This window comes from Myodes glareolus, chromosome 25 (assembly GCF_982192425.1).
Source record: "Myodes glareolus chromosome 25, mMyoGla1.1, whole genome shotgun sequence".
Classification (NCBI taxonomy): Eukaryota; Metazoa; Chordata; class Mammalia; order Rodentia; family Cricetidae; genus Myodes; species Myodes glareolus.
In genome coordinates this window covers 28,655,660-28,679,925 of record NC_142050.1, presented here as the reverse complement: position 1 = coordinate 28,679,925, position 24,266 = coordinate 28,655,660, and the positions used below count along the sequence as shown (strand labels likewise).

Sequence of the window (24,266 nt, the reverse complement as noted above, 5' to 3'; positions counted from 1 at the left end):
CTATACAGCTTCACACAATGGCCCTTCTGGACCTCCATACAGAGACACCCCTGTCACATGCCTGGCCTCTGTGGCTTTCCTTAGTCACAGAGAGAGATAACCCCTTTCTTCTATCCTTGACTAAAGCCAGAACCACAGGGCTGAAGCTGCCAAGTTCTGCTACTTGCTCGGGGCCAGTACATGGTCTCCTCACCTCGTTCAATTACACCTTCACCAGCTTTCTGTTTTCCATGGTTTACTTCACTGCCTCAGTTTGGCTGTCCTGGAACCCAATCTGTAGATCAGACTGACCTCAAACTTAGATATCCGCCTGCCTCTGCCTCCATAGTACTGGGATTAAAGGCCAGCACCACCACACCAGGCTCTGAGCTTTTCTTTAAATTCCTTTTCACAAATTGAAAGTTTAAGTAGGTGAGGTCTTGCCCTAAGGTCACCACTCCCTTTATTCCATTTACTTTCAAGCTTTTCTGTAATCTGTTTATCTCCTTGAACACAGGTTTTAGCTCCTTTCCACTTACTGATGCCCCTTTTCTTGCATATCTTGTGTGTTTCCTTCCTCAGCTTGCACGTTTTCATTATAGAGCTACAGAAGGGTGACCTCTAATAAACACACAGCAGAATCAATATTAGGCTGTTTCGAGGTTTCCTTTGCCAACAGAATTGACCCAAAACTCTTCAACTTAACCTCAGGTAGACTTTTTGGACAAGGGCAAAAAGCAACTACATTCTTCATCAAAATATCACAAGAATGATTTCTAGGTAGCATACTAAAATTCTTCTCTGAAACCTCTTGAGCTGAGCCCCCATATTTCAGTCATCCTCAGCATCACTGTCTTCCATGGCCCATTGTACCCCACTTAAAACATTCAACTGCTTTTCTAATTCAATGCCTCAAAGATCACATTACTCAAAACAAAAACATAGTCCAGCCTATCACAGTACTACCCTACTCCCTGATACCAACTTCTGTATTAAGGTTTCATTGCCATGAAGAGACATCATGGCCACGGCAACTCTTAAAAAGGAAAACCTTCAATTGGGACTGGCTTACAGTTTCAGAGGTTTAGTCCATTATTGTAATGGCAAGAAGCATGGTGGTATACAGGCAGACAAGGTGCTGGAAAAAGAGCTGAGAGTACTGCATCTTGATCCACAGGTAGCAGTAGGAGACTGTGCCACACTGGGCATTGCTTGAGCATATATGAGACCTCAAAGTCTGCCTCCATAGTGACACACTTCCTCCAAGCAAGGCTACACCTACTCCAACAAGATCACACCTCCTAATAGTGCAACTCCCTATGGGCCAAGCATTCAAACACGAGTCTGTGGGGGCCATTTCTATTCAAAACCACCATAGTATCTTTAACTGAAAAATCAAATAATCAAACAATTGTTTATTACTAATGTGTAAAACTATTTTTCTTTTAATTTTTCCATATTAGCTTATATCATGTGACTTTGCTGAATTACCATATTGCCTACATTGTTTGAAATTATCTGTATAAATAATAATATCTTGTGTAAATGAGGTTTCCTTATTTTGAATCCAAAGATCTTTCCTATCTTTTTTTTTCTTACCTTACTAAAATAGCTAGCCCTTCTAATAAAGTGCTGAGAAGAACCAGTGACAGTGTATTAGAAAAGATCAAAGGACAATAAGTTTTAGTATAAAGAAAGAGAAAGAAGACCTTATCATTCTTTCTAACACTCAGCCATGTAGCAAAGGGACTGTTGCTCTCTACTTAATATGGAAAATAAATAAAAGTAGACCATTTCAAACTTTGGAATGTTATAAAAATTGTTTAGAATGGAAAGGCTGGAAGTTGGCAAACTTCTCTAAAATGACCATAAAATAAATGTTTTAGAAGATCTGGACTCCTGAAATTATCTATTTACATGTTCTTTATTTTTATTCTTAAGTCTTTAAAAATCCTAAAACATTAGCCCAGGTAAACTGTTTCAGTGGGTGTCCCCATCATGGTCTTGACCCTCTTTGTTCATATTCTTACTCCTCCCTCTCTTCAACTGGACTTTGGGAGCTCAGCCCAGTGCTCCACTGAGGATCTCTGCCTTTACTTCCATCCGTTGCTGGATGAAGGTTCTATGGTGACATTTAAGATAGTCATCAATCTGACTACAGGGCAAGGCCAGTTCAGGCACCTTCTCCTGTATTGCTTAGGGTCTTAGCTGGTTATCCTTGTGGATTTCTGGGAATTTCTTTAGTGCCACGTTTCTTGCTAGCCCCATAATGACCCCTTAATCATGGTATCTCTTTCCTTGCTCTCTGTCTCTGTCCTTCTCCCATCTCAACTACCCTGTTCCCTCGAGTTCTCCTCCCCTTCTCCTCCCCTTCCACCCTCCCTTCTCCCCCCACCCCCGTGCTCTCAATTTTGTCAGGAGATCTTGTCTATTTCCTCTTCCCAGGTGGATCTATACATGTTTCTCTTAGAGTTCTCCTTGTTACTTATCTTCTCTAGGGTTATGGACTATAGGCTCGTTATCCTTTGCTTTACAGCTAATATCCACTATACCTGAGCTAATGGGAGCCCACCAACTCTGGCCTGACAAGGAAAGAACCAGCACAGGATCAGCTAGGCCCTCTGAATTTGGGTGACAGTTGTATTGCTGGGACAGACTGTGGGCCACTGGCAGTGGGACCAAGATTTATCCCTATTGTTTGTACTGGCTTTTTGGAACCCATTTTCTTTGGAGGGATACCTTGCTTAGCCTAGATACAGTGGGGAGGGCCTTGTTCCTGCCTCAAAACAATGTGCTAGATTTGATTGATTCCCCATGGGAAGCCTTACCCTCTCTGAGGAATGGATGGGGGGAAGGTGGAGGAAGTGGAAGAAAGGGAGGGAGTGGGAACTTGGATTGATATGTAAAATGAAAAAAGGTCATTTTTAAAAAAAATAATTAAATAAAAATTTTTTAAAAACCCTAAAACCATCATAGCTTTCAAACCCTACAAAAATAGGATATAAGTGTGGAATGGTGCTATGTGCCTATAATCTTAGTGCCCAGAAGGCTGGAGCAGAAACATCATGAGTTTGGCTGGCCTGAGCCACATACAAGTTCTAGGACATCCTGGGTAAATAGCAAGACTCTTGTCTGGAAAACTGCCGTAAGAAAGTTAGAAAGAGGCAATACTTTTGTTAAGCTGCATTCTTTATTAGCAGAATCTCTCCCCATTACTAATTTTGCTAGCTTTTTAACCTTATAAAACAAATTCTCATTAAATTGTTTAAAACTCAGTGTACTTTTTAATCATCAGTAATTGAAAATTGTAGAATTGAAAAAAGTTATAGAATATCATCAGTGATTTTCTCGATTTTTTTGTACTTAATTTCTGTGACTGTGTGGAGTTTTAGAATAAAAACAGGATGAATTCATAGCCTCTCATTTCTTGTAGAAAAAAAAGCATAACCTCTCCCCCAAAGTAACATATCTTTTGACTTAAATTTTGAAGTCAAGATATTTTTAAAATATGTAAGTTCATTGAATCTAGCAGCTTTTATAATCCAGTATCTCTTAGCAGTCAAAAAATTCAAAGATAACACAATAACATACAAAATCTAGACTCTCTGTATATTTCCCGTCTTTACGTGGCTTAATATATTTTTTATTACTCTATTTTATTTTTTTCCAAGACAGGGTTCCTCTGTGTAGTTTTGGTGTCTGTACTGGAAGTAGCTCTTGTAGACCAGGCTAGCCTTGAACTCAAAAAGATCCTCCTGCCTCTGCCTCCAAGTGCTGGGAGTAAAGGTGTGCGCCACCACCACCTGGCTAGCTCTATTCCTTATCCCTTTTTAAGGACTTTCTCTACCCTTTTTCTTTTTTCTCTCAAGCCTTCATTTATTTTTAGACACATTGTAACCCATTGAAAGGTATTTTTTTTCATCAAATCTGTCTTTACTGTATATCTGTAACCTTTTTTCTCTGAATGAACAAAAACCCTAAATCTGCCATGCAGCATAGTGGCAGAGCTTGCTCTGCCAGCTCAAGTCTGCAGACAGCAGCCAGAAGTCTCTCTCTACTGAGACCCTGTGAGAGACTGTGGGAACCTACCATTGCCTTTAATGCAGCTGTTGGGAGATGCTTCTCTGCCCTGCAGCTGGCTTAAGACTGTGAGACTAGGAAGCTGTGTTTGGCTCTGTTTTTGTGTGTTTAGAACCTTTAATTTAAATGGACATACTTCCTCTTGACAGGCCACACCTCCTCATAGTACTCCCCAGTACTGGGATTAAAGGCATGCGCCACCACCTCCTGGCTAGCAATAGAATCTTACCTTCAAGTTTTAGGAAGCAGACAAGGGCAAGCAGTAACTTACATTGTTTTGTTTTAGAAGTCTCTTGGATACTCCCTACCTTGATGAAGATGAGCCAGACCAAAACTTGTATATATTTAGTGGAAATATAAGTACAGTCATTTTGGAAAAATTTATTAAGCTTAACGAATCCATGCCCTGTATGTGATCCAGAAGTTTTACTCTTAATTATATTCACTACAGAAATGAATGTTTAAGACTCATTTTAAATGACAGATCAAGCAGTTAATTTTGAAAAGAGAAAGAGAGAGAGAGAGAGAGAGAGAGAGAGAGAGAGAGAGAGAGAGAGAGAAAGAAATGACCTCTAAATGCCTGGATTTAATTTTATGACTGACAAGATGTGTGACTCTGACTGTCTCAGTTTCCTTGGCTATACCAGGGAGATGATGATGATGATGATGATAATGATCATCATCATCATCATCATCTCATAGAGTTGTTGTAGATATAAATGAAATAATAAAAAGCTAATTGTGCCCTAGTGTTACCTACTGCTGTTTTCTCTGTGTATAATATGAGAACTGTAATTACTCATGTAGAGTGGTTAATATTTTTTGGATTAATTCTTATATTTTAGTGCAATTACCATAAATCTTTTATGAACAAATAGACTAATTTCTTTCAGCTTGTTTTCAGTTGTAGTATTGCCCTTCCCATTTTAATTATTTCATTTTTGATATGTAAAACATTATACTATTCCAAGAAATATTGATATATTCAGAAGAGTATCACTTCCTCCTATACCTCCTTATGAAACTATTTGCTTGCACATTTATCATCTTTGGCACACCTTTTATAAATATAAAAGATACATCCATGTTTCCTGTTTTATTGTACATCAAAGATAGCAGACTGTTGCGTTCTTTTTGTACAGTGTTTTTCCTTTTTTCAACTTAAAAATAAATAGAAGTCATTCAATGTTTTTGGAAAGAGATATGTTTTTTTATTTTTTATTTTTTCATTCTTTTCAAAACAGGGTTTCTGTGTGCCCTGGCTGCCCTGGATCTTGCTCAAACTCTGAGATGAGACTGGTCTCAAACTCTGAAATGCTTCATATTTCTTCCCAGCTGCATAATATCCCAGCAGCTGTGTGGACTGTAGCTTATTGAACTAGTCTCCTGTTTGGGTAGTGTGCAGTTATTTTGTGCTTAGGAGTAATGGTGCAATGGATACTCTGAACTTGTGTTTTTCAAAACATTAGATCTATGTCCTCAAGGCATATTATGAAAGCTAAATATAATAAATACAGCATTCATAGAGCATGCTAAATGCTGCCAGCAGTGTATAAAAGTATTAGTTTTCATAATCTTACCAGGAGTGTGTGTTGAGCTATTGTTGTTTGCCAACCTTTTGGATGAGAAATCGTGTTTCTGTGTGTACTTTTAACTTGAATTCTAGTTTTATGAGGAATATAAAACATCTTTCTCTTTTGAAATCCCTGTGTCTGTGTCTGCATAATGTTTGTATGTAAGAATATGTATAGGCATGGGTCCACACATGGTAGAGCATATGTGGAAAGGCCAGAGGACAACCTTGAGTGTCAGGCCTTTCCTCCCACCTTGTTTGAGACAGATCCTCTGTTTGTTACCATACTCACCACCCTAGCTTGTCCACTGCTAATGTCCTGGGATTTTTCTGTTTCCTTCTCCCATCTCCCTGGAGGAGCTCTGAGATTACAGATACCCACTACTTGGGTCCTCACACTTGCTTGATGTACACATTGATCCATCTCCCCAGCATTTCTAACCATTGTCTGCCCTCTTAAAGGTCACTTAAGACCTCTTTGTGAGCTGTCTGTTGAGTTTTCCACCACGTTTTTTTATAAGGTTTTGTCTTTGTTTCTCAATTATTTAAAGACTTCTTGTATGTTAAGGATACAAACATGAAACTTGTTACTCTTTTTTTTTTTCTCCCAGTTTTCCATTTATCTCCTGTATTAGAATGGGTTTTGCAATGCATAAGTTTTGGTTTTAGTTTCTGTTTTTAGTTTGGTGGTTGCTGGGTTTTTTTATTTTATTTTTTATAGTTTGTCAGTCTTTTTGTCTGTTCCACTTTGAGTCATTGTTAGAATCCTTACCCTTCAGTATGAAGGAATTCACTCATGTTCACTTCATATACATTTTATACTTCTATGTTTCACTCAAGTTCCATATGTGCTTGTTCTTATTTTCTATATACTTGTTTATCACCTATTTGTACACCATTGCCACACAGGTTTTAATAAGCTTTATTGGGCCTGTTAGCAACTGTTACCTCCCCGTTGAAGCTGTTTTTATCCTTTTCCTAGCTATACTTGTAGGTTTTTCTTTCTTACCAAAATAAAGCTTCCTGGTTTCATGAATTTTTTTATTGTCATTTTTATTGAAATCATATTAAATATAAAAATTACCATAGAGGAGAACAGCTATCTTATTGATGTTGAAAGATCCTAACCAAGTACAGGGAATGGTTTCAGCTCCTTTGACTGGTCTGTGCTTTTCCACAGGTGGTGGTTGTGCAGGCGATTAGTGCTCTCTGTCAGAAGTACCCTCGAAAGCACAGCGTCATGATGACTTTTCTTTCCAACATGCTGAGAGATGATGTAGGTAGCAGATTACTTAAACATAGGAAGTTGTTCTCTTAAATTCCTCTGATTGCTGTTAAATATCAGTGTTTTGTTATTGTTGTTAACTCACTTCTACATGGTTTGCATTTTAATTTTTATTCTTTAAAAATTGTATACATATATTCAACGATTCTTAATCATTACTTTCCCCTGCACTTGCTCCAACTCAACCCAGGACATCCCATTAGTATTTTAAGCACATTTCTTTATCATATGTTAAATATATTTCTTTCTCATTTCTGTATGTCTCTCAAATATTATACAAGATTCCAGTTGCTGTATTATCATGGCTATTTTCCCACTTGAAGGGGAAAATACTTCATTGTTATTTTTATAGTAAATAAAGGATGTAAATTGAGATATTATAAGCATGAACCTTGAAATACAAGCATTTCTTTTTGGAAAAAAAAGTCTTTAAAATGGGGATGTGGTGGCGAAAAATAAAAGTATGAATATTGAAGTTTAAGCATTTCTCAAAAAAAAAACATTGTTAGGATGGGAATGGCATTGTGGTACATATTGTTGGGAGAGAAAAAGGTTCTAAGAACAAATGGCAGTTTTATCTTCTCTTTTATTAGGGAGGTTTTGAATACAAAAAGGCCATTGTGGACTGCATAATCAGCATTGTGGAAGAGAACCCTGAGAGTAAAGAAGCTGGTCTAGCCCACCTCTGTGAATTCATTGAGGACTGTGAACACACCGTTCTGGCTACTAAGATTCTACACTTACTGGGCAAAGAGGGCCCTAGAACTCCTGTCCCCTCCAAGTATATCAGATTCATTTTTAATAGGGTTGTCCTGGAGAATGAGGCTGTCAGAGCTGGTGAGTCAGTAGAATACAACTAGTGATATAATTGCTGGTCTTTAAAAATATGTAATTCAAGAGGGTAGTAATGAAATTGGAAAACAAAGTTACAGGTGTGATGTGATTTTGGAGGACGCCGTGGGTCTAGATACACAACTCTTCCTTTGTGTTCCAGCTTCCATACAGATTTTGGCCTTGTATTGGTGTCCTAGAGCCCTTACCTTTCAGTGTAACAAGAACACTAGAATGGTACCTCTTTTTTGATTTTTCGAGACAAGGTTTCTCCATAACTTTAGAGCCTGTCCTGGAACTAGCTGTCCTGGAACTAGTTAGAGACTGACCTCAAACTCACGGAGATCCACCTGCCTCTGTCTCCTGAGTGCTAGGGTTAAAGACGCGCACCACCACCACCCGGCTTGATACCTCTTATTTTTTTCATTAAACCATTAATTAAGAATTAATTAAATTAAAACATTAAGTCAGAATGTATATGGGATTTGTGTATGAATGTGTCCACCTATACATTTTAAGTGATTCTAGCGTATTCCACTAATATAGGTAAATTCTCCTGTAATCCTGTGTCTCATTATCTCCTGATCTTATCCTACTTTGTATCCAAATAAACTCAAAGAAGCCATCATTGATTGCCTTCATGTGCTCTTTTCCCATTTTCTTCTCCACTCAATAAAATTTGGCCCTCTTTTTTTCTTAAATTACTTTTTAAATTACATAAGACTTAGCTGGAAAATCAGACTATTTAATATTTTTACTTTAGTTCACATCTCAATTTGATACACTATCCAGTGGCTGCTTCAGGAAACTCTCTTCCTTTGATTTCACAGTATACTTCATTTTTCCTCATCCTTGGTCTTATTTATAATCTTTCTTTCTAATACATTAATTGGCTGTCTGTAGAACTGTCTTGTCATTGCATACATTCGTCTAGATGGTTTTTTTTCCGTCTAGATGTTTTGGGGGGGGCTCTGTTGATAGGCATAACTCTCCTGAATATGAATGCTCACCATCCACCCCAGATGTAATGTGAACTGGAGTCTTCACTTGATCCTCACTCAGAAGGCAGAGTCTAAGGTCATGGCTCTGAAACCTCATCCATTCTTCACCACATCCTGTTACTTTCCTCCTTACTGGTTTTGTCATTCTCTTATTTCTTGTCATTGGGTACAGGTTTAGGCTTGTATTCATTTCTGATCCCTAGCTGGTCTGCTTCTAGTGTCACAGATATTGTGTGTGTGTGTTTGTGGAATATGAAGAATGGGCATTAAAATAACACAAATTTGGGCTGGAGAGCTGACTTAAGGGTATTTACTGCTCTTGCCAAGCTCCTGAATTTGGCTCCACTTGTAACTCCAGCTCCCAGGGGATCTGTTACTTCTGGCCTCTCCTAGCACCTGCACTCATGTTCATACCTACATACAAGCGTATATACTTTGCGTAATTAAAAATAAATGTTTAAAAACAATCACAAATATATCCTTTGCCTATGTGGCAATGTAACCTTTAATTAACACATAGAAGTTGAGCTATGTGCGGGTTTTGTTTATCTCTAGTCTCTAACTTTCACTCTCTAACAGGTCCAGTGCTCAGCCTTCTCATTCAAGTCTAGTAATTACACTTTCTGCTCTGGGCATAGGACACTTTTATTTGCTTTTCTTTCTAATACTCATGTCCTGCCTTTTCCCTCTGGCCAAACTAACTATTGTTCAAAATTAGCTGCAGTAGTGTCTCACTTCCTTGTCTGACCCAAGCTCCCAATCTCTGTACTCACCTAGCATCCTGGCTATAGTTCTGCCAGAGTTACTAGGCTAGACAGGCTCGTTCCTCACCGCACTTTCTCTCTTCTCTCTCACTCCTTACGGCACAGACCATGTCTTTAGCTTTCTTGCTCTCAGCTTCTGCCACTTCCAGGTACACTTTAGGTGAGTGTTGAATCTTTGTTGAATGAAAGGAATTTTAGTAATAATTTCCTGGCAGTAGTTGTTGGAAATCTGAACTGAATCATGTCAGAGGGAGCATGAGAGGCTGTCATGCGGCTGAGACAGTTCACACTTAGTATGTACCTGATTCTTTTTCCTCACTGAGTATGTCATGTTCCTATGTAGAGCTCAATAGATGCTTTACAGTTCTGTTTATGCTTAAGCAATCAAGGAACTGCTAATGAGATAAGACTTTATTTCTACTGAATACTAGCTACTTCTCTGATTCACTTTGGTTTTGGTTTTTTTGTTTGTTTGTTTTGGTTTTGTAGCCCAGGCTGGCCTAGAACTCATTATGCAACCCAGACTGATCTCAGACTTTGAGTAGTCTTCCTACCTTGGCCTCACAAATGTCTGATTTGTTTTTGGAATGCTTATTGCTTAACTCTGAGAAGCTAATATTTATGTTGCTTCATTTTATGTTTCACAATAGCTGCTGTGAGTGCTTTGGCTAAATTTGGAGCTCAGAATGAGAGCCTTCTCCCAAGCATCCTTGTACTCTTACAAAGGTATGTAAAAGAATGTCTGTTTTTGAAAAATAAAGATTCCACGTAGCTAAGTAGTGACAAGCCTCATTGCACTATGTCAGACACACTGTTGGGCTAAGGGTAGAGCTAATAGAACTAGTGAGGGCAAATGGAGTGCTTCCATTTCTGACAATTATATGGGCAGGATGGATGTGGAATTTGAGTTTTGGATTTCTTTTACGTGACTTTGAAAGAGTAAGGTAAACATGTACCTCAGTTTGTACAGTAAGCACTAACTTCAAAGAGATGTTAAATGATTTATATGAAGTATTGAAGATAGTAGCCGTTCATGACCTTCATTCCTCCCTAGTTAATAAAGAAAAGGCCTTTTTAGCAAATATTTTGTGATTGTATTTTATAATTAAAGCAATTAAGTCATAAACCAAAGACTGACTAGTTTAAACGAATCAGAATAGTACTGATTACTAGTTTTCTTTGTCTCTTTAGTGAAACATATTCATTTCTTAGTTTTAGAGAAGCTAAGTCTTTGTTGGGTTCAAGGTTAGACTCTACAGTATTATACCATGGTACTGTGTTCTTCCTAGTGACATCAGTGCCTCCTAATGTAGTAATTCTGATTTGCAATAGCAGCATTTCTTTAGTAATTCATAGCAGCTCAAGAATTGTGGAAAATTTAGGAGCCCATGTTGGCTGTTATTGACTCGATCATAAAAATCATATCGATGACCTCAACTGTGCTCTACAGGAATGGTGGCAAAACTGTTGGAAATCTTTGGGTTATAGAAACATGCCTCTGCCATTTCTTCCAAACAGGTGTATGATGGATACTGATGATGAGGTACGGGACCGAGCTACCTTCTACCTGAACGTACTACAGCAGAGACAGATGGCTCTGAATGCTACATATATCTTCAATGGTCAGTGAGAAGTAGGAATGTGGGGACATAATACTTGTTTAGACCTATTTTATGGTGATTCACATATTAACTGACTTCTTTAGGCAGTTGCATGGTTTTAGTCTTTGAATGCAATTCCATTTCTAGGGAAACCCCATATTCACAAAGGTATTTCCTAATTTGGTGATAGAAATTCCTATGAAATAATATATAAGAATATATTTTTAAAAATATAATAGGATCAAATGAAAATTGCTTATCCCTGATTCTTCTTAGGCTCCCTCTTACATCTCTCCCCATTTTTATTTTCTTCTGCTTTTCTTGTTCCTATGTAGCTAAGATATTTAATTTTCTGAGAGATGCTTGCATTTTGTTGACATTTTTAATGCTCTATTCCCATGTTTCCTTGAAAGAAATAAGGCAGTTTATAAGTTTATAAAGCAGTTTTATATAGTAATCTTTACTTTGATTTGATAACCTAGGCTATAGCAGTGGTTCTCAACCTTCCTAATGCTGTGATCGTTTATTACAGTTACTCATGTTGTGATGACCACCAACCATAAAATTATTTTTGATGTTACTTCATAACTATAATGTTGCTACTGTTATGAATTGTAATGTAAATATCTGTGTTTTCTAGTAATCTTAGGTAACCCCTTATGAAAGGGTCATTTGAGATCTTTTAGTGATAAGACTGATGACATTGTTCAAATTTAGGATTTTAATTTTAACTCTTCTTGGGTTTTACCCAAAAGCAAGTATAAGAATATGTCCCAAGATGAAAAAAGTTTTTTTAAGTCATTTAATACAAAATGTCACACCACTTAAAGCTGTTTGCTATGGTCTTTTGGTATGCATCTCTCTCTCCTTCAGAGAACTTTAACAAGAGATTGTAATGCTGAGATTTTTCTGTTTATAGGTCTGACAGTTTCTATACCAGGGATGGAAAAGGCCTTACACCAGTACACACTAGAGCCTTCAGAAAAACCCTTTGACTTGAAGTCCATTCCTCTTGCTATGGCCCCTGTCTTTGAACAGAAGTCAGGTAACAGAACTGTTTAACTGTTAGTTTTTCTGAGTGTAGGTAATTTATTAAAGAAAAAAAAGCTTGTAAATAGTAACATATCTTCTAAACTAGAAAAGGCTTTTAAAAATAGCATAGTTTCTCTCATTTTAAATTTTTGTTTGTTTGTTTTTAAGATATGGTCTGTCTACATAGCCCTGTCCTGGAACTCACTCTGTAGACCAGGCTGGTCTTGAACTCACAGAGACTCACCTGTCTTTGCCTCCCAAGTGCTGGGATTTAAGGCATGCGCCATTGGTGATCTTTTAGTACTAAGGTAGATGACATTGTTTAAATTTAGGATTGTCTCTTGAATTTTATCCAAAAACCAGAATAAGATGAAAATCCCAAGATGAAATTTTTTTAAAGTTATTTAATATAAAATGTCACAATAGTTGAAGCTGTTTGCCACTGTGTATCTGCTAGAAGTTACTGCCCTCATCTCTTTCTGAATACATGCTTAGGTAAAAGTGAAGAGAAACTCACTTGATTGCTTATATTTGTCTTTGTAGAAATCACACTTGTGACTCCTAAGCCAGAGAAGTTGGCTCCTTCCAGGCAAGACATTTTCCAAGGTATTTTTTTATGAGTACAAGTAATAATCTTTAATCCCTAGGCATTATAAATTAATAACGTCCACCACTTTTATTCAATTTGATTAATTCTCAGTTCAGTAACTTTTTCCGTGTCATAGGTTATAGTGGCTGGAATTACCTGGTGTCCATGGACTTTCCATTGACTAATTTATTACCTGGGAGTGTTGTTCTTGGGCATATTTTGTCGGTTAAGAGGGAAAAAATATCAGCAATTTAGTCCCTCCCTCCCTCCCCCCGCATACAGGAATCTAGCATGTAAACTTGATAACTTAAAGAGTTACTTCACAGAAGCTTGGAGACCACTGGCTGGGTGTTGAGCTATTAGTAAAGCCATAGAAATGAAACCATCTCTCTACTCTGTGGTAACTAAAGCATTTTAGTAAAGTCTCTACCTGTCTTCTTCATACTGTACTTCTGCTTTTCTTTCTCTTTGTGTTTAACAGAACAGTTGGCTGCTATTCCTGAGTTTATGAGTCTGGGGCCCTTGTTCAAGTCTTCTGAGCCTGTTCAGCTCACAGAGGCGGAGACAGAGTACTTTGTGCGCTGTATCAAGCACGTGTTTACTGACCACATTGTGTTCCAGGTGAGATAAAGAACTCTTGGTTCTTTCTAGGCCTTTAAATATAAGCTGGTATACTGGAGCCAAATAGCACTTCCCTTTAGTTTATGATTCTGGTTCTTTTCATAGAGGGTTAATTTAGCAATAATTCTAGTTTTCTTTTCAGAGGTATAGAGGTTTCTTCTTCTGAGGGGCTATATTTTATAACTAAAATTTAAAAGGATATAAAATTGAGTGTCTCAAGAAATAGACTATTTTAAAAATATCAGCATTTAATCCAGGTGGGGGTAGCACATGCCTTTAATCCCAGCACTCGGGAGGCAGAGGCAGGCAGATCTCTGTGAGTTCGAGGCCAATCTGGTCTATAGAGTGAGTTCCAGGACAAGCCCCAAAATTACAGAAAAACCCTGTCTTGAAAAAACAAAACAAAACAAAAAAATCAGCTGATGGCTCAACTCCAAGGACTAAAAATAAGCCTGCCTGTTTTTCACTGAGGCAGTTTTTAGGGGTGTGGGAGCACACTCTTGGCAGGTGTGAAACCTGGGTTCAATTTCTAATTTTAAAAAAATCTTAGGAGACTATAGTGCTATTTATAGTGTTGAATACAGTGGATTCCGGAGTTGAACTGTGGACAAATGAGTGAGTAGAAACAACTTGATGGAAAATATTTCTTATTCTTTACAACTTTTCTATTGCTGACTTTTCAGTTTGATTGTACCAACACTCTGAATGACCAGCTGCTGGAGAAAGTAACAGTGCAAATGGAACCATCTGATTCCTATGAAGTTCTTTGCTGCATCCCAGCCCCCAGCCTCACCTACAATCAGCCAGGAATATGTTACACACTTGTTCGCTTGCCGGATGAGGACCCTATAGCAGGTACTAACTCATAGAAGGGAGAAGATACTTAGTGGTCTAAAATGCATCACCTCTTGAGCTCGTAGAAGGTCTAGACAAGTATTTAATGCTCAAGAATATGATTCTTTCCAGAACTTAATGTTATGTGGAAAGTATATTTATAAAATTGGTTACTATTGTAGAACTATTGTAGAAATACTACTTTCAAAACTAAATCTGTGAGATTGTTGATAATAATGCTAAAAGAGAAACTGAATGTATATAGTGATAGCCCCTAAAAGAATTCAGGGTTTCTGTTGAAACAATGTAACCATGAGTTAAGGTTCTAATACCAGATATGTCTTAGAAGAATCATGATATTTCCTTCCAGTGTTCCTGGGAAAACTTGTTTATTTAGTAGATGGCTGGCATTTTAATACATCATTTTAAGCATCTTGTTGTATAAGGCTGTGGTCTGCAACGTTTCAGCTTAATAAGTAGTGTAGTCAACCATTTTGTGTCCATATTTGAGAAAAGCTTTATCATTTACTTGACCTATGTTCAATCTTGGTGTGGAGATGGCATAAGTGGTCTAAAAGAGAGCCAACTAATAGTGCCAGTGATAGTATTTATAATTTGAGGATTTAGGATAGTCTAGACAATATATCCTTTTTAAAATGTTGGAATCTATCACACTTGAAGTCTTCAGCTCACTCAGTTTTCCCATACTCAACATAGACCACCTAACAGTAGTTACCCAGCTTTCCCAGAAATAAGTACACATACCACATTAATATTTAAACAGTTTTTACTACTAATTAAGTACAGGAAATACAGACATTAACAATATTAACAAACATAAGGGAAGTTACAGAATTACAAGAAATCATAAAGTACTAGTAAATAGTTATCCCCAGTCATCATTCGGTTCCATTTGTTTTATAGCCCCTCTCCTGACTCCCTTCTTCCATGTGCATTCATGGGAGCCCCTGATCAGTCTGAACTGTGTTGGGTGCTAGACTAGACTACTCAGACTCTGGCACGAGGTAGATTCATGTTGGCACCATTGCTGAGTCTGAATCCCAGGTTGTTCCCTCTGATCCTGAATGGCACTGTATTTGTGCTGTACAGCCGTCTGGATCTGTAACCCCCTGGTGGGAAGGCACTTTCCTCTCTGGACTGTGACTTTTCTCCTTTGAGCTTTAGGCCATCTGTCTTTAAATTCCATTGCTTCCTTTATTCCTTTGTGAGATTTTTCACACATTCTATTTCCTTGTAGCTTCACTTTGCTCTCCTGGTCTGGTTTTCTCTCTAGGTATATATATCTGAAGTATGTCAGCTAAGAATAACTAAACTTTCTGTTCTCAAGTAAAACTAGTTTTATTTGCCGTTGTTACAAATTTATATCTGGGTCCAGCCTTAATGTAGCTCAGTGTCTTTTGCCATCATCCCAGGAGACTGCATTTTATTTTTTTTCCAACACCATTTTTCCTTGCTTCAGAATTTCTCTACAATCACTGTACTTCTCACGAAACTTACGGGCTGTTTTATTTTTAAGGGTTGTCATTACTTTACCACCTAATTACAAAGGGAAGTGAAATCTGAACCCCTGTAGACTCCAGCCCCTCGCAGCTGAGACACTAGCTATTCAAGCTCTTCAGATGCCCTCTGATGGGGATAACAGGGACCACTGCACAGGGAATGGGAGTCAAAGAATAATACAGCTTTACAATACAAATACACAAACCAACAATAGTAAATCTCAGTAGTTACATAGATAATAGGAAAACAACAGTAACAGTAACACTTCCACCAAGAGAGGAATAATAGACATTGCCTCAGTCCTCTTCACCGAGGAGGGAACTTCTTTTTAAAACAGATCTTACACATTATTAGCCCAAAGGTTTCAATGTTTGGTCTGCTGGCTATGGACTATTTGGGTTTTGTTTATAAAAATTTGGCAATTAGAGAGAATTTTCCTTATGTTAGATTCAAAGTGTTTCCTGTTCAGTAGCAGAATGTGGTTATAAAGTCTAATCTTGTTTCAACATTTTGGTGTTTGATTACCATATTCATGATTACTCCTTTCTATTCTTTAGTTTTTATTAGAATTCATGAAATTTTAATCCATAGCCAATTTCAACTCTACTTTGCAAAGAATGAAGTAAAATACCAGGACATAGATGGTAATGAAGTCTTTACCTATCCTCCCATCCTTCTTTTTTTGAACATTTTTCTATTGCAGATACTCTAAAAATTAACCAGTCACTTCAAAATCTATCACTTCTAATATCAATCTTATCTCAGAAAAATATTTTTCCTTATGGTCACAAGGGAAAAAATAGAAGTTCTTGGTTATGTTTTCCTTCAATTTGAAAATAATATAGCATATTAAAGAGAAATATGGGTTTAATAGATAGGTATAATAATTTGAGTTCTGGCCCTACCACATGCTGATTCTGTGAATTGGACAAATAATTTTCTTTGTGTAATATGATCTGGCACCAGACACAGTAAATAATAGATAATATTTTGCTTAATTCTGAAATTGCATAAATTTTTTCTTATATCAGTTTTAAAATCAATTCTTCTGCAATTCAAAAGATACATGCCTTCTAGTATTCTCCAGAATATTATTCTGTTAATTATACCTTTCTTTGCTCAACCTGTAAACATGATTGGCTATCAAATACTGAAGATTGTTGATCAAGCTGTTCACAGATACATGTCCATGTGACCATTTGTTCTCCTTACTCAACCCATTCACAGGTGATAGCTGATGAAGATCTTAGGCATCCAGATTCTCTGTTGATAAGTTCTTAATATATACAATTCCTGTTTTCCTTTATTCAGTATAGATCTTCAGTAAGCAGTACTACTACCCATCTGACCATTCAAAGTGTCCGAAGTAATTCCCAGATGATGTAAAATGAACACTAGTCACATAGCCCAATTCCATTAGCAGTATTTCTTTTCCATTTGGGCCATGTGGATTTTGTTACAGGCCATGTTAAATATAATTCAACCTATGTCCAACTCTTCTCTCAACTACCATTGTTCCCCACACCCTTTTTAACGCCTTTTTTTTTAGTCTTTTTTTTCTTTTTCTTTTTTTTTTCTTTTTTCTCTTTTCTTTTCTTTCTTTTTTTTTTTTTTCTCTTTCTTTCTAAGACAGGGTCTCCCTTTGTACCTCAGGCTGGCCTGGAACTTGTGATCTTCCTGCCACTAAACTTTAAACCTAATTCATATTTTCTGATTTTATACTCAACCATGTGATGGTGTCACTATTTTCCTATGATTTTTGTTCTATTTTTTTTAAAATCAGTGAAGTTGTTTCTATAATGCATGAAGGCTGTGTCACCTGACTTGCCTCTCTTATAAAGACAACTCTCCTTAAGCCTTCCAAGTCTTCCTATCATTCATTGCTTAACCTGGAGATCTGATAACACCTCCCACCTTGGAAACCCTGAATTCTGCCTTTTGCTTTCCTGCACTGGCTCCATTATCAAGGGTGAGCCACAATTTCAATTGGTTCTGTCCTCCTCTAACCCTTTCCTTTCTCATCAGTTGTGTGACCAATTTGGATTTAAAATGTTTATTACCTTCCTATTGCCACCCTCTTCAGTGTCTACTTTAGATGCAGGATTAATCCTTGTAAGACCATTCCATATATTTTTCTCATGTGAACTTTTCCGGAGACATGCTGATGCTTCCTAAACACTTTTCTTGGAACCTCCAGTTGGTGCATGGATTCAGGAGTTTTTCTAGCCCTATCTGATCATATCCTGATTTGCACTCACTGCTCCCACCTTTGCCACCCTCTGGGCCTGGGGCAAGCTCTTGTGAGTCCAGGTGCTTTCTGAATTCTCCTATAACCAGACTAGCTTCTCAGGGCTACCATTGTGGAACAGTGGTTCTCTGGTTTGGAAGCACTGTCTGACCTGAGCCATCTTGCCATGATTTTCAGTGACATAGCGCTCCTGATGATTTTCAGGGTACTGCCACCCCCAATTAGCACAACTGAAGTGAAAGCCTCATCTTCTCTTTTCCCTCTAAATCCTGAGTGTACCTTCTTGGAATGATGCCTTCCCCTGAGCCTCTGTGTCCCCTCTGCTCTCTCAGCTGCTGCCTCCTTCCACTGCTTATGCTGGTTTGTTAATTCAGTGGCCCAGCTCTTCTCTCATCCTCTCCCACCTATTACAAATTCCTTGCCTCCTCACAACAGTCCTGGGTCCAGCTAACCCCTTCTCCTGCTCTACCTTTCACTGCCCAGAGAAGCAGAGTTATCCTCTCCACCCCTGAAGCTCCTTCAGATGCCCTCTGTGATGCTCTGGTGTAGTCTGTGGACCTCTGAGCCTGCACCCTCACATGACCTGTCCTCCACATCCACCACTTCAACACATTTGGTCCTCTGCATCACACTGACTGCACCAAGTCTGCATGTAGCCATCCCACCTGTGTATCAGCCATCTCTTTCAGCCTCGCTCCTCCACCTCAGTCCTCAGCAGGAACCACAGTGTTGGCACTGCACTCCTGCCCCTGACAGGAAACCTCACACAGCTCTCATCCTTCTCACACCTTCCTTCTGCACTGCATCCAGTTGCTCACTGTCATCCCCCTGCACCAACGGGACCTTTTCTCCCAAGTCTGACGGTCATGACTTGATGCCTCCATCTGCCTGGACTCACAGCCTCCATCTGCTCACCCTTCCTTCTCTGTAGCCATCTCCATCCCCCCCCTTCCACCAGTGATTCTCACCCAGGGGTGCACGGCCCCCCAGCAGCCTATCAGAACCATCTTCTAACTGGTGTTATTGTTAGTATTTGTGAGCAGATCGCTGCCTCACCTCTGGTGTTCTGATAGGCCACCTGGGGGCCGTGCCCACCGCCCCCCCTCGGGTGGAACCCCCCCACCCCCCAAACCCCCAGTTAAGAATCACTACAGTGGATGGCCCCCTATTCTCTCAGACTTTCACTCTTCAATTCCATGCCTCGAGCTTTCTAGTGGTGACTACTTGAAATCCTCATTTGAGCATCTTAGCACTTCCTCAGAACTTTACTCTCCTCTTGGAACCACCTTTTTTGCTTGTTTATTTCTGCACAGATAACATGCCTGCCTTCTCTTTTCCTACAGACTGGCTCTTCACCCTTTATTTCTGTCCTTTCTTCATCACTCTTTTTTTTTCTTGAGCATTTTCAGTATTTTCCCAAGCAACACTATAAACACAGGACCTAGAACCATCCACCAGCTCCATTCAGTAAGATGTCTTCTCAATGCCTAAAACTAGGCTTATGTTTCCACTCCAGTCCCCACTGCTTCCAAAGCTCAGCTTCCATGCAGTCCAGTGAGCTGTATCAACCCTAACCCAAATCCTGTCCCTGCAACCATCCTCACCATCCTCCCTTCCCTGCCAGACCCAAAGTAAAGAGCCTGGCTACAAATCTGTACCATTCTAACAGGATTCAGGGGTTTAAGATCATATATCTCCCTGCAGGTTGCTTCCCATCCTTATTTGATTGGTTTGGTTTTTCTTCCCAAAGTATGGCTTGCAAGTTGACTGGAGCACTCTTTAAGGCCCTCCTTCTGCCTCTAGGACTTCCTGCTTTCTCGTTCCTGTCCAGCTTGTGTCCTTTCTTCCCTGCTCCCTATGCTCTGCTCTGTTCTCTCTGGGTGTCTCTTCTGCTGTCTTCTCCAGCTGACTCCACTGCTACATCATCTTGACATACCTACTTCCCTTTCCACAGCCTTACTGCTTGAAGCCTGTTTCTGCTTTTGCCTTCTAGTTAGTAGAAAACCCCCTGCTTTTTTTCTGTGGCCCATACTTTTCTCAAACAACCTACAACATGCCACTTGACCGTACTCATGGCTCTCGTCTCCAGGACTTTCTTCCTTCCTGTATCTGCTTTCATACTCAGATTTTTCCCATCACTGTCCCACCACCACTACTGAAGCTGTTCTCATCACGGGTCTGGGTTTTCCATTGATTCTACCTGCTCCTTGTCTTAGACTGCCATTCCTTCAGCTCTCCCATGTCAAACATTTTCTTCTTCTTTCAAGCAGCAGGTCAGAAGAGTAAAGCCAGTCCTACCACATCCTACTCCTCACTTTCTCACCTCTGTTGCAAACCTCCTAAAAAGAACATAGCCCTGCTCATTGCTGACACACTACTTGAAGCCCACTGGATGTTCTTTTCCTTGCTGCCACTTGGAAATACAATATTCATTATACTTGTATTTATATTTGAAGACATTCTCTTTATGTAAATACCACACTATACCCTCTTCTTTATTTCCTTACCGTTTTTCCTCTCGATCAAGCACACGGTAGCCTAAGCCCAACCTGTCACCAGACCCTGGCCTCTAGGCCAGGCTCATTCCACTGCTCATGGACTAGTGACCTACCTTCACTCCGAACCTGTGAGGTTCCCATGGTGATGGAAGGTCCTACCTACCCTGGGCAGTTAGAAGGTCCTTCCTGCCTTGAACGGCTAGAAGGTTCTTCCTGCCTGGTAGTTGGAACGTCCTTCCTACCCTGGGCAGTTAGAAGGTCCTTCCTGCCTTGAACGGCTAGAAGGTCCTTCCTGCCTGGTAGTTGGAACATCCTTCCTACCCTGGGCTTCACCAAGACCCCTTACACAGTCTCTCTGTTGCACAACTCACCTCTTTCTTTTCAGCCAATCTTGAACAGTAGAAGCACAGGTTCAGAGGTCAACTGCGAAGTGGCTGTTCCGCATTGGTACCCAGCTGTGCCTCCACTGTTTGCACAATCCTATATCTACATTCTTACCGGACTCTCTTCATGAGAGTCTAGTACTGGACCCTTTATGAGTCCAGTCCCATTGCAGAGGTGGCTCTAACAGGTGTCTGTGCAGGAGTCTGTAAGGTGCACCCTCACCTGGTTTCCTCTAATTAACTCAAGCCACTCTTGTCCCTTTGCTATAAACACGATCCAGTTCCATTCTACAAACTTCCGGGCTTTTGCTCATCTTTTCTGTCCCGTTAAAATCTGACATTAATACCATCTTTCCAACAAACTTGCCCCCTGAGATCTGCCAAGGATCTCAGTTAGGGAACTCTACTGTCTGCTTTATTGTTTTCCATAGTGGCCCCTCAACCTTGACTGAATTCACCACAAACTCAGGAAATTCTCGACTAAAATGCCTCCTCTTCTTTTTTTCCCCACACCAGATGCCCTAAGCCAGCCCAACACCACCTGCCACCTCTCACTAGCAAGCCAAAGATTGTTTTTTTCTTCCATGCAGGGGCTCTAAACTTTCTACCACCATCCCCTGCAGATTGTTCCTTTCTCTGTTACCAACACTGTGCTTACACTCACTCCGCCTGCTGCTTTTCAGTCAGTGCATGAACTCCTCATCAGTCTACCTTCTCGGCTCCCTTCCCGACCTTCACCCATTCCTGATATCATTGTCAGCCTCTGTGTCCAAAACAAGTTCTCCCGAGTCTATGCTGTTTGAACCCACCCTTGCCAGTCTTGCTTCCTAGTTCTATCACATTACAAGCAAGTCAGCTACTTGTCTGAGACCTTTACATCCTGATGAACTCACTGTGGTCTCCTCTAACATAGTGTCCCAACATTTCATGAGTACCGTGCTCACCGCAGCCTACTGCAGATGCTCCCTTCACCTGTTCTCGTCCTACTCTGTCTCACCCAGACCATGCTCTTTTCTTCCCTGGGCAACTGAGCTCCATTCCACACTTTCCATCTTCTTACTTTTTCTTCACTCTTACTGCACCATCCTTGATGTGGTGCCTTCCCCTGAGCCTCTGTGTCCCCTCTGCTCTCTCAGCTGCTGCCTCCTTCCACTGCTTATGCTAGTTTGTTAATTCAGTGGCCCAGCTCTTCTCTCATCCTCTCCCACCTATTACAAATTCCTTGCCTCCTCACAACAGTCCTGGGTCCAGCTAACCCCTTCTCCTGCTCTACCTTTCACTGCTCAGAGAAGCAGAGTTATCCTCTCCACCCCTGAAGCTCCTTCAGATGCCCTCTGTGATGCTCTGGTGTAGTCTGTGGACCTCTGAGCCTGCACCCTCACATGACCTGTCCTCCACATCCACCACTTCAACACATTTGGTCCTCTGCATCACACTGACTGCACCAAGTCTGCATGTAGCCATCCCACCTGTGTATCAGCCATCTCTTTCAGCCTCGCTCCTCCACCTCAGTCCTCAGCAGGAACCACAGTGTTGGCACTGCACTCCTGCCCCTGACAGGAAACCTCACACAGCTCTCATCCTTCTCACACCTTCCTTCTGCACTGCATCCAGTTGCTCACTGTCATCCCCCTGCACCAACGGGACCTTTTCTCCCAAGTCTGACGGTCATGACTTGATGCCTCCATCTGCCTGGACTCACAGCCTCCATCTGCTCACCCTTCCTTCTCTGTAGCCATCTCCATCCCCCCCCCTTCCACCAGTGATTCTCACCCAGGGGTGCACGGCCCCCCAGCAGCCTATCAGAACCATCTTCTAACTGGTGTTATTGTTAGTATTTGTGAGCAGATCGCTGCCTCACCTCTGGTGTTCTGATAGGCCACCTGGGGGCCGTGCCCACCCACCCTTGGGTGGAACCCCCTCCACCCCCCCCCCCCGGTTAAGAATCACTGCTGTAAATGCCCCCCCTCTTCTCTCAGGTCTTTTTTCTCCTGTATTGCACTTCTGACTTCCTAGTGGTGACCATTTGGTGTCCTCACTCAAGCATCTTGATGCTTCCTAGTCGCACTCCCTCTTTTTAGACACCTCTTTCCTTTCCAACTGTTTATTCTTTCACACAGAACATGCCCTGATCCTAGTCTTCCTGTGAAAGTTACTCTTTTTAACCCTTTGTTTCTCATCATATCTTCCCTACAGCATCATTCAAGACTTCTGTTAGTCTGGGTCTTTGGGGTGATTGTTATTGACCTTTTCATTTCTTCCTCTGCAATTAAAAAGCATGGTACCCATGCAGAGAATATACCTTTGGTCCTCAAGATCCTTGTTGTAGTGGACCAATTGGTGTTATTTGGAGCAGCTGTTGCCTTATTTCACCCCTAACTTTCCTAAAACCCTACTTCTACCAAAATAGATACAGTCATTTCTGGTCACAACTCTTTCACTGACCTGTCATCATCTTGCCCTTTGATAAAGAATCGCCAATCTTTCCTAGGTGCTCACAACCCTACAACCTTGCTCCTCTTTAGACTCTTGCCACCTTTCCTTTTTCCTTTGATTGCACTACCCAGGCCATGTTCTTTCTCTGTGGAATTAATCACATTTATTCTCTCTCTTTGCAGCCTTTTAAAAACAGAGTTCCTAGTTTTCTTGTTCCCTATTTATCCCCCCACCTTCTTTGAGACATACTTTCTCTTTATAACCTGGCTGTCTTGGAACTCACTCTGTATACATACCAGGCTGGCCTCAAACTCAGAGAGCCACCTACCTCTGTATCCTGAGTGCTGGGATTAAAAGCATTCACCACCATGACCAAGCTAATTGACACTGTTCTTGATCCTCAAGCACTTTTTGGGTTTAGTACATTTCCTGAACTCTCTTGGTTTCTCACATGTTGCAAACTCCAAACCTCTTCTCCCATCTCCTGGGTCCAGCTGATCCTTTCTCCTGCCATACTCTTTATTCCAATGAAGCATAGTCACACCCACTACAATGTAAACCTTTCAGCTGTTCTGTGGGATGCACTGGTTCAATCTGTAGACCTGGGTGTGTACTCTCTCCTTCATCTACCCTCTACACCCATTGTTCTAACTTGCTCCTTCATCTTTGTATCCAACTACTTGTCAATCCTGCATACTATACCCAAGAGTCTATGTAAGTTCCTTCTAGAACTTCATTCTCATGGCTTCCTGTAAACTGTTTTGCTTCCTTTTGTGCTCTTCATTTGACACTATTCCTGAAAAGCCCATAGAGAGCATCTGCCTCTTAATATTCCTCTGCCCTCATTTCTGCTTATTCATCCTCAAACAAGGATGCCCACCTTCACTCTGATATGCTGTTGAGCTGACAGCTCTCTTTCAGGACACTCCAGCCTTTCCTTCCTTTTCTTGCATCTCCAATCCCCCTTCCACCAGTGATTCTCACCCAGGG

General features: G+C 40.3%; 1 protein-coding gene across 1 annotated transcript in view; it reads left to right on the top strand.

Moving 5' to 3' along the window:
* Copg2 (coat protein complex I subunit gamma 2) overlaps positions 1 to 24,266 on the top strand; it is a 121,343-nt gene that overhangs the window by 73,057 nt on the left and 24,020 nt on the right. The window contains exons 13-20 of the mRNA XM_085683889.2: positions 6,813 to 6,908; positions 7,511 to 7,754; positions 10,164 to 10,239; positions 11,032 to 11,135; positions 12,034 to 12,159; positions 12,690 to 12,752; positions 13,217 to 13,356; positions 14,040 to 14,211. Of these exons, the coding sequence (XP_085540015.1) occupies positions 6,813 to 6,908; positions 7,511 to 7,754; positions 10,164 to 10,239; positions 11,032 to 11,135; positions 12,034 to 12,159; positions 12,690 to 12,752; positions 13,217 to 13,356; positions 14,040 to 14,211 (1,021 nt within the window). The remainder of the gene's footprint in view (positions 1 to 6,812; positions 6,909 to 7,510; positions 7,755 to 10,163; positions 10,240 to 11,031; positions 11,136 to 12,033; positions 12,160 to 12,689; positions 12,753 to 13,216; positions 13,357 to 14,039; positions 14,212 to 24,266) is intronic.